This window comes from Hypanus sabinus, chromosome 12 (genome assembly GCF_030144855.1).
Source record: "Hypanus sabinus isolate sHypSab1 chromosome 12, sHypSab1.hap1, whole genome shotgun sequence".
NCBI classification, from domain to species: domain Eukaryota; kingdom Metazoa; phylum Chordata; class Chondrichthyes; order Myliobatiformes; family Dasyatidae; genus Hypanus; species Hypanus sabinus.
Window position 1 is genome coordinate 869,287 of NC_082717.1, and position 15,838 is coordinate 885,124.

Genomic DNA, 15,838 nt, shown 5'->3' on the forward strand with positions numbered 1-15,838 from the left:
AACACCTCACTGTAAACTCCAGAACCCATGGACACCTCACTGTAAACTCCGGAACACATGAACACCTCACTGTAAACTCCGGAACACATGAACAACACCTCACTGTAAACTCCAGAATCCAAGAACACCTCACTGTAAACTCCAGAACCCATGGACACCTCACTGTAAACTCCAGAACACATGAACAACACGTCACTGTAAAGTCCAGAATCCATGAACAACACCTCACTGTAAACTCCGGAACACACGAACAACACGTCACTGTAAACTCCGGAACACATGGACAACACCTCACTGTAAACTCCGGAACCCCTGAACACGTCACTGTAAACTCCGGAACACACGAACAACACGTCACTGTAAACTCCGGAACACATGGACAACACCTCACTGTAAACTCCGGAACCCCTGAACACGTCACTGTAAACTCTGGAACACATGTACAACACCTCACTGTAAACTCCGGAATACATGAACAACACGTCACTGTAAACTCCGGAATCCATGAACACCTCACTGTAAACTCCAGAACACATGAACAACACGTCACTGTAAACTCCGGAACCCATGAACACCTCACTGTAAACTCGGGAATCCATGAACAACACCTCACTGTAAACTCCGGAACCCATGAACAACACGTCACTGTAAACTCCGGAACCCATGAACAACACCTCACTGTAAACTCCGGAACCCATGAACAACACCTCACTGTAAACTCCGGAACCCATGAACACGTCACTGTAAACTCCGGAACACATGAACAACACCTCACTGTAAACTCGGGAACACATGAACACCTCACTGTAAACTCCGGAGCACATGAACATCACATCACTGTAAACTCCGGAACCCATGAACACCTCACTGTAAACTCCGGAACCCATGAACAACACCTCAGTGTAAACTCCGGAACCCCTGAACACATCACTGTAAACTCCGGAACCCATGAACACCTCACTGTAAACTCCGGAACCCCTGAACACGTCACTGTAAACTCCGGAACCCATGAACACCTCACTGTAAAGTCCAGAATCCATGAACACCTCACTGTAAACTCCGGAACACATGGACACCTCACTGTAAACTCCGGAACACATGAACACCTCACTGTAAACTCCGGAACACATGAACAACACCTCACTGTAAACTCCAGAATCCAAGAACACCTCACTGTAAACTCCAGAACCCATGGACACCTCACTGTAAACTCCGGAACACATGAACACCTCACTGTAAACTCCGGAACACATGAACAACACCTCACTGTAAACTCCAGAATCCAAGAACACCTCACTGTAAACTCCAGAACCCATGGACACCTCACTGTAAACTCCAGAACACATGAACAACACGTCACTGTAAAGTCCAGAATCCATGAACAACACCTCACTGTAAACTCCGGAACACACGAACAACACGTCACTGTAAACTCCGGAACACATGGACAACACCTCACTGTAAACTCCGGAACCCCTGAACACGTCACTGTAAACTCCGGAACACACGAACAACACGTCACTGTAAACTCCGGAACACATGGACAACACCTCACTGTAAACTCCGGAACCCCTGAACACGTCACTGTAAACTCTGGAACACATGTACAACACCTCACTGTAAACTCCGGAATACATGAACAACACGTCACTGTAAACTCCGGAATCCATGAACACCTCACTGTAAACTCCAGAACACATGAACAACACGTCACTGTAAACTCCGGAACCCATGAACACCTCACTGTAAACTCGGGAATCCATGAACAACACCTCACTGTAAACTCCGGAACCCATGAACAACACGTCACTGTAAACTCCGGAACCCATGAACAACACCTCACTGTAAACTCCGGAACCCATGAACAACACCTCACTGTAAACTCCGGAACCCATGAACACGTCACTGTAAACTCCGGAACACATGAACAACACCTCACTGTAAACTCGGGAACACATGAACACCTCACTGTAAACTCCGGAGCACATGAACATCACATCACTGTAAACTCCGGAACCCATGAACACCTCACTGTAAACTCCGGAACCCATGAACAACACCTCAGTGTAAACTCCGGAACCCCTGAACACATCACTGTAAACTCCGGAACCCATGAACACCTCACTGTAAACTCCGGAACCCCTGAACACGTCACTGTAAACTCCGGAACCCATGAACACCTCACTGTAAAGTCCAGAATCCATGAACACCTCACTGTAAACTCGGGAACACATGGACAACACCTCACTGTAAACTCCGGAACTCATGAACAACACGTCACTGTCGGAACCCATGAACAACATGTCACTGTAAACTCCGGAACACATGAACACCTCACTGTAAACTCCGGAACCCATGAACAACACCTCACTGTAAATTCTGGAACCCATGAACAACACCTCACTGTAAACTCCAGAGATTCTTGCAGATGCTGGAAGTGCAAAGTAACACAAACAAAAAGCTGGAAGAACTCAGCAAGCAGGTCAAGTAGTATCAACAGAGAGGAATAGTTAACATTGGGACTGGATGGACTACCTCATTGTTTGTAATTTAGAGTAATTTTGTGGCTTTGTATCGTACTGCTGCCACAAAACAGAAAATTTCACTTCACATAATGTGTAAGAAAATAATAAGGCTGTATATTGTAATAGGCATTGAGGGGCTAATGATCTGTTTTAATTTGTGGATTCAAAGTCTACAATCATTTATCTGTAACAAATGTACTCTGTGTGATTGAAATGTGCCTCGCAACTAATATATAAAAATAACCCAATGACCAATCCAGATGTCATCAAAGATAAGTTCAATGAAGAACCTGATGCCCTCATAGCAGCAGTCCCACAGTCAGAGAAGCTTATTATCCTCGGGGACTTTAACGCCAGAGTGAGGACAGATTACCAGACCTGGGAAGGGATTCTTGGAAGACATGGTATTGGCAAGTGTAACAGCAATGGCCTGCTGCTCCTCAAGACATGCACTACGCATGACCTTGTCATCACCAACACCCTATTCCGCCTCCCTACCTGTAATAAGACATCTTGGATGCATCCACGCTCTAGACACTGGCATCTGATCGACTATGTCATCACCAGAAAGAGGGACTGGCAAGACGTGAGAGTGACAAAGGCCATGTGTGGTGCTGACTGCTGGACGGATCACCGACTCATAATGTCCAAGTTTAAACTTTGCATCCTGCCTGTGAGAAGACCCCAAGGTCAGAAGACTGCAAAGAGGCTCAATGTCTCCAAGCTGAACAGCAGCGTAGCTGCAGAAGAATTTTGTGAAGACCTAGATAGCAGGCTGCTTGACACACCCCAGGATGACCACACCAACATTGAAGAGCAGTGGACGGCTTTCAGAGATGCAGTCTACTCTACTGCTCTCGAACACCTCGGACCAGCAATCTGCAGACATCAAGACTGGTTTGATGAGAATGACGAGGAGATACAGGCACTGTTGTCAGAGAAACACCAACTGTTTGGAACGCACCAGAACGATCCCACATCACAAGCAAAGATAGATGCCTTCACCAGTGCAAGACGGAAAGTGCAGAAGAAACTCCGTGAGATGCAGGATGTCTGGTTCAGCAATAAGGCCGATGAGATCTGGGGCTACGCAGTCACGACATCAAGTGTTTCTACGACGCTTTGAAGGCTATGTATGGACCTCAGTCCTCTGGCTCCTCCCCCCTCCTCAGTGCAGATGGGACTCGGCTGCTGACAGAGAATAAACAGATTTTGGAGAGACGGGCTGAACACTTCAACCAGGTCCTCAACCGCCCTGCCGAAATCAATGATGAGGCCATTGCTCGCCTACCTCGGGTGGAGATCAACCTGGACCTTGACAACCTCCCCACAGAAGAAGAAGTCAGAAAAGCCATCAGGCAACTTTCTTGTAGCAAAGCACCAGGATCAGATGCCATCCCTGCTGAAGTCTACAAAGCAGGAGGCCCATTCATGATGCAGAAGCTGACTGAGCTCTTCCAGTCTATGTGGAACGAAGGAAAGGTCCCGCAACAGTTGAAAGGTGCCAGCATTGTCCACATCTACAAGAGGAAAGGCAACCACCAGTCTTGTGACAATTACCAAAGCATCTCTCTCCTGTCCATAGCTGGGAAGATCTTGGCTCGCGTCCTGCTTAATCGCCTTCTCCAACACCTTGAGCAAGGTCTCCTCCCAGAAAGCAGTGTGGCTTCCGTGTAGAACATGGAACTGTCGACATGATATTTGCTGCACGCAGCTCCAGGAAAAATGTCAAGAGCAGCACAGTGGCCTCTTTATGATCTTCGTCAATCTGACCAAAGCATTTGATACGGTCAGCAGAGATGGCTTATGGAAGATAATGAAGAAGCTTAGCTGCCCTAGCAGGTTCATCACGATTGTTCGGCAATTCCACAATGGCATGATGGTGAAAGTTTTGGATGATGGTGATGAGTCAGAAGCCTTCCCAGTGATGAACGGTGTGAAGCAAGGATGCGTTCTCGCCCCTACACTCTTTAGCATGGTCTTCTCTGCTATGCTGAATGATGCCTTCCACGATTGTCAGGATGGTATACACGTCAGATACAGGATTGGTGGTGGGCTATTCAACCTCCGGCATCTACAGGCTGTTTCAAAGGTAAAGGAGACCATCATCAGAGACCTCTTATTCACTAATGATTGTGCCCTCAATGCCAGCACAGAGCAGAAGATGCAACGAGAAATGGACTGCTCTCATGAACCTGTGACAACTTTACAATCAGCACCGAAAAGACCGAATTTATGTACCAGCCCGCACCCGGAAAGCCCTGCCAGGAACCACACATCACAGTAAAGGGGCAGAAGCTACTGGCAGTCGACAGCTTTACTTATTTGGGCAGTACTCTATCACGAGCGGTGAACATAGATGCAGAGATCAGCAACAGAATTGCCAAAGCCAGTGCCGCCTTTGGGAGACTCCGTGAGAATGTATGGGAGCGGAGAGGACTCAGCCTTACCACCAAGCTGAAGGTCTACCGAGCAGTGGTTCTCACCACCCTCCTCTATGCCAGCGAGACCTGGACTGTCTACAGCAGACACGCTAAACAGCTCAACCACTCCCACTTGAGCTGCCTCCGCAGATTTCTCCACGTATTATGGCAGGACAAAGTCCCAGACACGGAGGTACTGGAGTGGGCTAGCACCCACAGCGTCTACACCCTCCTACAGAAAGCCCAAGCCAGATGGGCTGACCATGTCGTCAGGATGTCTGACAGTCGACTACCAAAACAGCTGCTGTATGGAGAGCTGAGCCAGGGCAAATGCTCAGTTGGAGGGCAGAAGAAACGTTTCAAAGACTGCCTCAAAGTGTCCCTCAAAGTCCTCAACATCAATCCCAGTAGCTGGGAATCGTTTGCTCTGGATCGCCCAACCTGGTGGAGCAGAACCACTAAAGGAGTGTATGCAGCAGAAATCAGACGCACTGCAGAGGCTCAGAGGAAACGCGCCGCGCACAAGGCTCAAACTACCTCCACTTACACTCATGTGTCCCACATGTGGGTGAGCATTCAGGGCCCAGATTGGCCTCACCAGTCACCTCCGGACCCACAGTCACAAACCCTCCACCTGACAGAAGTCGTGGTCGTCTTCGACTCCAGAGGACGAACAACAACAACAACTGTTTGTTCTGAGAATTTTCATATGTCTGTGGTGAGCCAGCTGGCCTGATGCATTTTTTGAAAACTAACACTTAAGTAAAATGTGTAGCTGCTCAAGGACATATTTTTGCTACTTCCCTATTCAGTAGAATTGCTGGAGTTCCTCCTTCAGGTTTTAGTACTTTTTGTCACATATGTTTGGGATATAAATGTGAGTGTCATCTTCTGTTGGGCAGAGCTGCGAAGCTCCGCTTTTAAGAGCCTGTGCTCTTCATGTGACAATAAAGATTTCTGAAGCAGATGCTCTCTGGGTCCGACTAATCTGTATTACTTTTCTGCGACACATATTCCTGTACTAAGGTTCTGGTCAGTAAAAAGGCACATGTCAGTGGTAATTCAGTAAATCCCTTGAGCATAAGGGATATAGAAATGCATTTAAGACAGAAATTATAAGGCAAAAAGGGGTCATGAAATATCCCTGGCAGATAAGACCAAGGAGAATCCAAAAGATTCGACAAGGACATTCAGAGTAAAAGGGCGGTTCAGCAGCTCAAGTGATTGTAAGTCCCCTTAAAGATAGATAGAGATTTACGTGTGGAACCGAAAGAGATGGAGGAGGTTGTAAATGAACACCTCGCCTGTGTTTACCATGACAGGAGCGTTCGGGGAGGGGACCACACCAACATTACGAAGGAGCTGGTGTAGAATGCCTTGAGTGTGACCAGTTGAACCATGGGAAGCAAGGGAAGAGAGAGTTGGGAGCTGGCTGAGATATTTGTAAATCTGGTAACCACAAGGGAGGGACTGGGCATGGCTGATGTTATAGATGCTGTGTCATAACAACAGCCTCTCACTCAATATCTGCAAGAATAAGAAACTGATTGCAGACTTCAGGAGTGGGAAACCAATATCTGCAAGAATAAGAAACTGATTGCAGACTTCAGGAGTGGGAAACCAGAGGTCAATAAGCTAGTCCTCATTGGAGAATCAGAGGTGGAGAAGGTTAGAAACTTTAAATTCATGGGTGTTACTATTTCAGAGGACCTGTCCTGGACCCAGTGCAACTGCAAAAAAAAATCACAGTAGGAGTCTACAGAGATTCTGCATGACATCTAAAACCTCGACAAACTTCTATAGATGTGTAGTGGTAGAGTGTATTGACTGGCTGCATCACGACCTGGTATGGAAACACCAATGCCTTTGAAAGGAAAATTCTACAAAAGCTAGTGGATTCAGCCTGGTACATCACCAGTAAAGCCCTCCCAACCATTGAGCACATCTATGTGAAACACTGTCATAGGAAAGCGGTGTCCATCATCAAAGACCTTACCAGCAGCCGTGCTTTTTTCTCACTGCTGCCATCAGGTAGAAGGTACAGGAGCCTCAGGACTCGCACCACCAGGTTCAAGAACAGTTACTACCCTTCAACCATCAGTCTCTTGAATAAACGGATAACTACACTCACTTGTTCATCCACTGAGATGCTCTCAAGCTGATCTCACTTTAAGGACAATTTATCTCATGTTCTTGTTATTTATTGCTATTTATTTATATTTGCTTTTACAGTTTGTTGTCTTCTGCACTCTGGTTGATCTTTCATTGATCCTGTCATAGTTACTATTTGGTAGATTTGCTGACTATGTCACAGGAAAACGGATCTCAGGGTTGTATATGATGATGTGTGTACTTGGAAAATAAAATTTATTTTGAACTTTAGTTAGCACAGGTGAGTTACTGGTCATGGCTGATGCTGTGCTTTTATTGAAGAGCAGCACGGAACTGCAGTACAGTGAGCCTAGTGTCAGAGGTGGGCAAGTTTCTGCAGGGGTTTTGAGAAAGGACTGATCTGCATTTGGACAGGCAAGGTCTGATTAGGGACAGACAGCATAATTTTTTTTTAGGTGAGTCCAAGGGTAGGACAGTCAAGGTTGGCTACATGGACTTTAGATAGGCCTCTAGCAGGGTGAACTAACCAATGAGATATATAATTGGCTTGGTGGAAAGAGGGCTGTTTCTCAGATTGCCCTGTGACCAGTGGTGTGCCACAGGGAGCAGTGCCAGGGGCTTTGCTGTTTGTCAACTATATTCAAGTTTTCAATGAGAATGTAAGGGGCTCGATTAGGAAGCTTACCGACAACATTAAACTGGTAGTACAAAAGAAATAAGAGCAGGAGTAGGCTATCCAGCCCGCCAAGCCTGCTCCACCACTCAGTAAGATCATGGCTGATCTGGCCATGGACTCACCTCCACCTACCTACCTTTTCCCCATAAACCTTAATTCCCCTACCATGCAAAAATCTATCCAACTTTCTCTTAAATATATTTGCTGAGATAGACCCCACTGCTTAATAGACAATAGGTGCAGTAGACCATTTGGCCCTTCGAGCCTGCACCGCCATTCTGAGATCATGGCTGATCAATTCCTATCAATACCCGGTTCCTGCCTTGTCCCCATATCCCTTGATTCCCCTATCCATAAGATACCTATCTAGCTCCTTCTTGAAAGCAACCAGAGAATTGGCCTCCACTACCTTCCAAGGCAGTGCATTCCAGACCCCCACAACTCTCTGGGAGAAGAAGTTTTTCCTTAACTCTGTCCTAAATGACCAACCCCTTATTCTCAAACCATGCCCTCTGGTATTGGACTCTCCCAGCATCTGGAACATATTTCCTGCCTCTATCTTGTCCAAACCCTTAATAATCTTATATGTTTCAATCAGATCCCCTCTCAATCTCCTTAATTCCTGCGTGTACAAGCCCAGTCTCTCTAATCTCTCTGCATAAGACAGTCCAGACATCCCAGGAATTAACCTCGTGAATCTACGCTGCACTTCCTCTACAGCCAGGATGTCCTTCCTTAACCCTGGAGACCAAAACTGTACACAATAATGGGGCAGAGATTTCCACAGATTCACCACTACTGGGAAAATCAGTTCCTTCTCATCTCCATCCTAAATTTACTCCCCTGAATCTTGAGGCTATGGACAGTGGGGAAGGCCTCCAGCTACAAAAGGATCTAGATCAACTGGGAAAGTGGCAAAGGACTGGCAGGTAGAACTTAACTCAGTCAAGTGTGAAGTGTATGGTCGAAGTGGGAGTACAGGTACATGGTTCACCGACAGTGGCAACTGTGCTGAAGGTGGTGCTTGGTGTATTTGCCTTCATCAGTACTCAGCATGCTACAGGGCTACAAAATGGCGCTCAGGTCATACACAAGCATTGTGTGCAGATCTAGCCCCCACTTTATGGAAATTTGTACTACATTTTCATTTCAGGTCAACACAGACAGGTTGGGCCAAAGGGTCCTGCTTCTATGCTGAACAACACCATGGTCCTCAAGCTGTGACAGGGATCACCCACTCATCATCAGTAAAAGCCAGAGTGGCTTTGCACATTGAAACCACTCACCGACAATCCTGCTGCCTCTTCTCAATGAACTTCATAACCTGTAGAAGATGGAGGGAATAAACAGTGTGAATAACCCACCCCCATTGCTGGCGGACAATATGCCCACGCAGACCTCACCTCTTTCTGCCCCACTCTCTTCGTCCCTCCATTCCTCCCTCTAATCCCCTGTCCCCCTCCCCACTCCTTCCATCCCTCCTTCCCAATCCCGAAGGCAGGAATGAAATACAGAAGCTCACCTGATCAAACCGTGTCGCAAACAAATTCAAAGACGTGACAATACCACCATTGGGCCCAAGTCCATATCTGAACCACTGGGTTAGGGAAAGAAATCAGCAGGTGCAAGCTCTGCCCAAGGGACATGCAATGGACACAACCAGGCAGGGCCCAGAGTGCAGGCTCTTCCCAAGAACTCATTCAGAATGCACTGGACATACACCAGCATGCCAAGTTTAGAGTTAGGCTATGAGGACTACGTTTCAGACTGGTATTTAAGGTCCTGCATCTTGTCATGTCACCACATCAGGGTGGATAAATCCCCAGGGCCTCACAAGGTGTTCGTCTGGACCCTGTTGGGAGACAAATGCAGAAATATATGGTGCCCTCGCAGGGATATTTAAATCATCTTCCACAACAGGTGAAGTGCTGAAGGATTGAAAGATAGCCAATGTTGTTCTGCTGTTTAAGAAGACTCTGAGAGTAAACCAGGGAATCAGAGGCTGGTGAGTGCTGATATCAGTTGTGGGAAAGTTATTGGAAAATATTCTAAGGGACCGGATATATGAGTATTTCAATGGACATGGACTGATTAAGGGTTGTCGTCATGTGCTCGGTAGGTCGTGTCAAACCAATCTTATAGTTTTTCCAGGAAGTTAGTAAACTAATTTGCAAGGGGGATGGTACCCGGAGCGATAGAGCAGTGAAAGAAGTGCATGGAGTAAAGCCAGATCTAACATATAGAGAGGCTCTGAGGAAAGAGCAGCAGAATAAAGGTAGGAAGGTATAAAAGTATAAAGGTAGGAAGGTAGAAGGGCTAAAATGAGTGCACTTCAATGCAAGAAGCATCAGGAACAAAGGTGATGAACTGAGAGCTTGGATACATACATGGAATTATGATGTAGTGGCCATTACAGAGACTTGGCTGGCACCAGGGCAGGAATGGATTCTCAATATTCCTGGATTTCAGTGCTTTAAAAGGGATAGAGAGGGGGGAAAAGGGGAGGAGGGGTGGCATTACTGGTCAGGGATACTATTACAGCTGCAGAAAAGGTAGGTAATGTAGCAAGATCCTCTTTTGAGTCAGTATGGGTGGAAGTCAGGAACAGGAAGGGAGCAGTTACTTTACTGGGGGTATTCTATAGGCCCCCTGGTCGAGGCAGAGATACCAAGGAGCAGATTGGGAGGCAGATTTTGGAAAGGTGCAAAAATAACAGGTTTGTTATCATGGGTGACTTTAACTTCCCTAATATTAATTGACACTTGATTAGTTCCAAGGGTTTTGATGGGACAGAGTTTGTTAAGTGTGTCCAGGATGGATTCCTGTCACAGTATGTTGACAGGCCATCTAGGGGGAATGCCATACTAGATTTAGTATTAGGTAACGAACTGGGTCAGGTCACAGATCTGTCAGTGGGTGAGCATCTGGGGTACAGTGATCACCGTTCCCTGACCTTTAGCATTATCATGGAAAAGGATAGAATCAGAGAGGACAGGAAAATTTTTAATTGGGGAAGGGCAAATTATAAGGCTAGAACTTGCAGGTGTGAATTGGGATGATGTTTTTGCAGGGAAATGTACTACGGACATGTGGTCGATGTTTAGGGATATCTTGCAGGATGTTAGGGGTAAATTTGTCCCGGTGAGGAAGATAAAGAATGGTAGGGTGAAGGAACCATGGGTGACAAGTGAAGTGGAAAATCTAGTCAGGTGGAAGAAGGCAGCATACATGAGGTTTAGGAAGCAAGGATCAGATGGGTCAATTGAGGAATATAAGGTAGCAAGAAAGGGGCTGAGAAGAGCAAGAAGGAGGCATGAGAAGGTCTCGGCGAGTAGGGTAAAGGAAAACCTCAAGGCATTCTTCAATTATGTGAAGAACAAAAGGATGACAGGAATGAAGGTAGGACTGATTAGAGATAAAAGTGGGAAGATGTGCCTGGAGGCTGTGGAAGTGAGCAAGGTCCTCAATGAATACTTCTCTTCGGTATTCACCACTGAGAGGGAACTTGATGACAGTGAGGACAATATGAGTGAGGTTGATGTTCTGGAGCATGTTGATATTAAGGGAGAGGAGGTGTTGGAGTTGTTAAAATACATTAAGACGGATAAGTCCCCGGGGCCTTACGGAATATTCCCCAAGCTGCTCCACGAGGCAAGGGAAGAGATTGCTTTACCTCTGGCTAGGATCTTTATGACCTCGTCGTCCACGGGAATGGTACCGGAGGATTGGATAGAGGCGAACGTTGTCCCCTTGTTCAAAAAAGGTAGTAGGGATAGTCCAGGTAATTATAGACCAGTGAGCCTTACGTCTGTGGTGGAAAAGCTGTTGGAAAAGATTCTTAGAGATAGGATCTATGGGCACTTAGACAATCATGGTCTGATCAAGGACAGTCAGCGTGGCTTTGTGAAGGGCAGATCGTGCCTAACAAGCCTGATAGAGTTCTTTGAAGAGGTGACCAGGCATATAGATGAGGGTAGTGCAGTGGATGTGATCTACATGGATTTTCGTAAGGCATTTGACAAGGTTCCACACGGTAGGCTTATTCAGAAAGTCAGAAGGCATGGGATCCAGGGAAGTTTGGCCAGGTGAATTCAGAATTGGCTTGCCTGCAGAAGGCAGAGGGTCATGGTGGAGGGAGTACATTCAGATTGGAGGGTTGTGACTAGTGGTGTCCCACAAGGATCGGTTCTTGGACCTCTACTTTTCGTGATTTTTATTAACGACCTGGATGTGGGGGGTCAAGTTTGCAGACGACACAAAGGTTGGAGCTGTTGTGGATAGTGTAGAGGATTGTCAAAGATTGCAGAGAGACATTGATAGGATGCAGAAGTGGGCTGACAAGTAGCAGATGGAGTTCAACCCAGAAAAGTGTGAGGTGGTACACTTTGGAAGGACAAACTCCAAGGCAGAGTACAAAGTAAATGGCAGGATACTTGGTAGTGTGGAGAAGCAGAGAGATCTGGGGGTACATGTCCACAGATCCCTGAAAGTTGCCTCACAGGTAGATAGGGTAGTTAAGAAAGCTTATGGGGTGTTAGCTTGCATAAGTCGAGGGATAGAGTTTAAGAGACGCGATGTAATGATGCAGCTCTATAAAACTCTAGTTAGGCCACACTTGGAGTACTGTGTCCAGTTCTGGTCGCCTCAGTATAGGAAGGATGTGGAAGCATTGGAAAGGGTACAGAGGTACAAAAGTTTACCAGGATGTTGCCTGGTTTAGGGAGTATGGATTATGATCAGAGATTAAGGGAGCTAGGGCTTTACTCTCTGGAGAGAAGGAGGATGAGAGGAGACTTGATAGAGGTGTACAAGAGATTAAGAGGAATAGACAGAGTGGACAGCCAGTGCCTCTTCCCCAGGGCACCACTGCTCAGTACAAGAGGACATGGCTTTAAGGTAAGGGGTGGAAAGATCAAGGGGGATATTGGAGGAAGGTTTTTCACTCAGAGAGCGGTTGGTGCGTGGAATGCACTGCCTGAGTCAGTGGTGGAGGCAGATACACTAGTGAAGTTTAAGTGACTACTAGACAGGTATATGGAGGAATTTAAGGTGAGTGGTTATATGGGAGGCAGGGTTTGAGGGTTGGCACAACATTGTGGGCCGAAGGGGCTGTAATGTGCTGTACTGTTCTATGTTAAGTTAGAGAAAATGGATGAAGGCAAGGCAGTGGATGTTGTCTACATGGACTTTAGCAAGGCACTTGACAAAGTCCTGCATGGGAGGCTGGTCAAGAAGGTTCAGTCACTTGGCATTCAGGATGAGGTAGTAAATTGGATTAGACATTGGCTTTGTGGGAGAAGCCAGAGAGTGGTATTACAGTAGAGGGTGGCCTCTCTGGAGAGCTGTGACTGGTGATGTGAAGCAGGGATCAGTGTTCGGTCCGGTGTCATCTCCATCAACAAACTACATGATAATGTGGTTAACTGGATCAGCAAATTTGTGGATGACACCAAGATTGATGGTGTAGTGGACAGGCTATTGAAGGCTATCATGGCTTGCAGAGGAAACATTTTCTATCACTCCCCCCACCATGTGTGTGCAAACCCAAGACTCTTACACAGTATAAAATTGTCTTTGAAAAAAGATATTCCTTCCTTCTTATCTATCATTTCAAATACTTTCCACAAGAACGTACAATTTGTTACCTCATTCTTAATGGATTGCAGGATTTTGACAAAAGTTCAGGCCAACTGGACTACAAGTCACCTTCTGTCCCTCCCTCCCCCTCTTCTTGTGAGTGATAGTGTTAGGTTTGCACACACACTATTACAGTTTGTTGCTCACACTTCCACCACCCGTCTCCACGACCAAAGGATATTGCTTCATCACCTCCCTGTAGTTCACAGTGTCCCGAATATCTGAAAAACAAGTAGCATCACATTGTGGCTCCCAGCAGCCAGAACTTTCACCATCCTGTTGTAACATCACCCACCCTGTACCTCCAGCCCCAAGCCCTCACCAATATTAGCTGGGATAGGAAACTCATGCACTGCAGGGTCCAGGTTGATCACATATGGAGGAGATCCTTTAGTGTGTAGATGACCAGTCAGTCTCTGAGGACCAGAAAGAAATCAGAGGTTCAGAGTTTGTTCATGCCTGCCCAGTTCAATCACCCACCACCGTGTTCAATCCCTCCCACCTCGACCCCCAATCCTCTCGATCCATAATCACTCCTTCTATCCCTAATCCCCGCCTCAATCCCCAATCCCTAATCACTCTCTCGATCCCCAATCACTCCCTCAATGCCCAATCCCCCCTTGATCCCCAATCACTCCCTCAATCCCCAATTCCCCCTCGATCCCCAATCCCCCTTCGATCACTAATCACTCCCTCAATCCCCAATCCCTAATCACTTCCTATATTCCTAATCACTCCCTCAATCCCCAATCCCCCCACAATCCCTAATCACTCCCTTGGTCCCCAATCACTCCCTCGATCCCTAATCCCCACTTCAATCCCCAATCACTCCCTCAATCCCCACCTTGATCCCCAATCCCAATCCCTAATCACTCCCTCGATCCCCAATCCCCTTTTGATCCCTAATCACTCCCTCGATCCCCAATCCCCCCTAAATCCCTAATCACTCCCTCAATCTCCAATCCCCACCTCAATACCCAATCCCAAATCACTCCCTCGATCCCCAATCCCCGCCTCAACCCCCATTTTGCCCATCCCACCCACTTCCTTCAAGATCATGTTCAATCCAGTCCCTCAATCCTCTGCGCCTATCCCCTCCGTACTTCACACCTCACCTTTCCCTCCTCCAGCCCCACCCCCATCATCCACACGCTACCCCTTCCATCCTCTGCAGCTCACCCTGTCTCTGTGCTTCATCAAAATGGGTCTATTTCTGTGCTGTATAACTCGATCTGCCCTTTGTTTATTTATTGAGACACAGCAAACACACCCTTCCAGTCCTTCAATCTGCTCTGTCCAGCAATAGCATCCTCACCCCCGCGTTGAACCCTAATGTAATCACAGGACAATTTACAATAACCAATTAACCTACCCACTGGTACGTCTTTGGACTGTGGAATGAAAGCGGAGCACCCGGAGGAAACTAACACGGTCACGGGGAGAATGTACAAACCCCTTACAGACAGCAGAGGAAATCGAACAGTGTTTGCAACTGTATCCTGACATGCTTCCTCAGCACCTACGACTGCAGATCGCCCTGAAAACCACCTGCATTTTCACCCAGATCATCACATCAGGAGATCCCAGTCACTGATGGTAGCGGACCGCCGCTAATCACCAAGCCGCTGTCCCCGTCCCAACCTCGGCCATCACCTCTGGCCGGGCCGAGGGAACCCACTCCCCCAGCCGAGTCTCGACACTGCAGTCCCGAACTCGTCAGCTTTCCCCGAGTCCCTGTCCCTCCTCTGGTACCTGGACGAAGCAGGTTTTCCCAGAACCCGCCATGCCGAGGACGATCAGACAGACAGCGCCAGCCTTCGGGCCACTGGGCTCTCCTGCCGCCGCCATTGTCGTCCGACGCCGAATGATGACGTCCTGGAGCTGGTCACCGATCGGGGGTGGATTGCGCCACCTACCGGAATGGAGCGGCTCTGCCTCCCAAACCGGAGCAGAGCGGGGCGAGGTCGACGGCCCGCTCCCCTGCACCTCTCATGACCAGCTGTTTATTGTTCTGTTAAAATGCTTTTGTGGGATGTTCCATTTCATTTATTGTTAGATTTTTTAGCCCCCCCCCGTGGGTGTGAGACTGGTTGGGTTCACTCTCAGGGTCATGGTGCCTGATCTGTTTTGTGTTTATCACAAGTTCATCTGGCAAAACGCCTCACTAACAGGCACCAAGACCTCCCCTGGCTGGTGAGAGGGGTCCTCCCAGTCCGATCCCTCCTGTACGCCCGGAATGTCACCTCCACACCCCTCTGCCCACGGAAGGACTACAGTGAGGAGGAGTCGGTCACCCACCTCTTTGGACACTGTGGGTTCACCGAGAAGGTGTGGAGGAGGATGGAAGGGACAGTGTCGAGGCTCATCCCCAGCATCTGCATAAAAGAGGACTCTCTGATCTACGGGCTGTTCCCGGGGTCGCACACCGAGACCAACATCCGGTGCTGCTGGCAGATCATCAACTC

General features: G+C 47.6%; 1 protein-coding gene across 2 annotated transcripts in view; it reads right to left on the bottom strand.

Annotated features, from left to right (window-relative positions):
• The window catches only part of gpn1 (GPN-loop GTPase 1), a 52,187-nt gene extending 36,906 nt beyond the window's left edge, over window positions 1-15,281 (bottom strand). For both annotated transcript variants that reach the window (XM_059985401.1, XM_059985400.1), the window contains exons 1-5: window positions 15,126-15,281; window positions 13,696-13,789; window positions 13,551-13,594; window positions 9,259-9,321; window positions 9,023-9,060 (exon numbers count right to left, since the gene is read on the bottom strand). In XM_059985401.1, the coding sequence (XP_059841384.1) occupies window positions 9,023-9,060; window positions 9,259-9,321; window positions 13,551-13,594; window positions 13,696-13,789; window positions 15,126-15,221 (335 nt within the window). In that variant the 5' untranslated portion in view covers window positions 15,222-15,281. The remainder of the gene's footprint in view (window positions 1-9,022; window positions 9,061-9,258; window positions 9,322-13,550; window positions 13,595-13,695; window positions 13,790-15,125) is intronic.
• Between the last annotated feature and the right edge of the window lie 557 nt (window positions 15,282-15,838).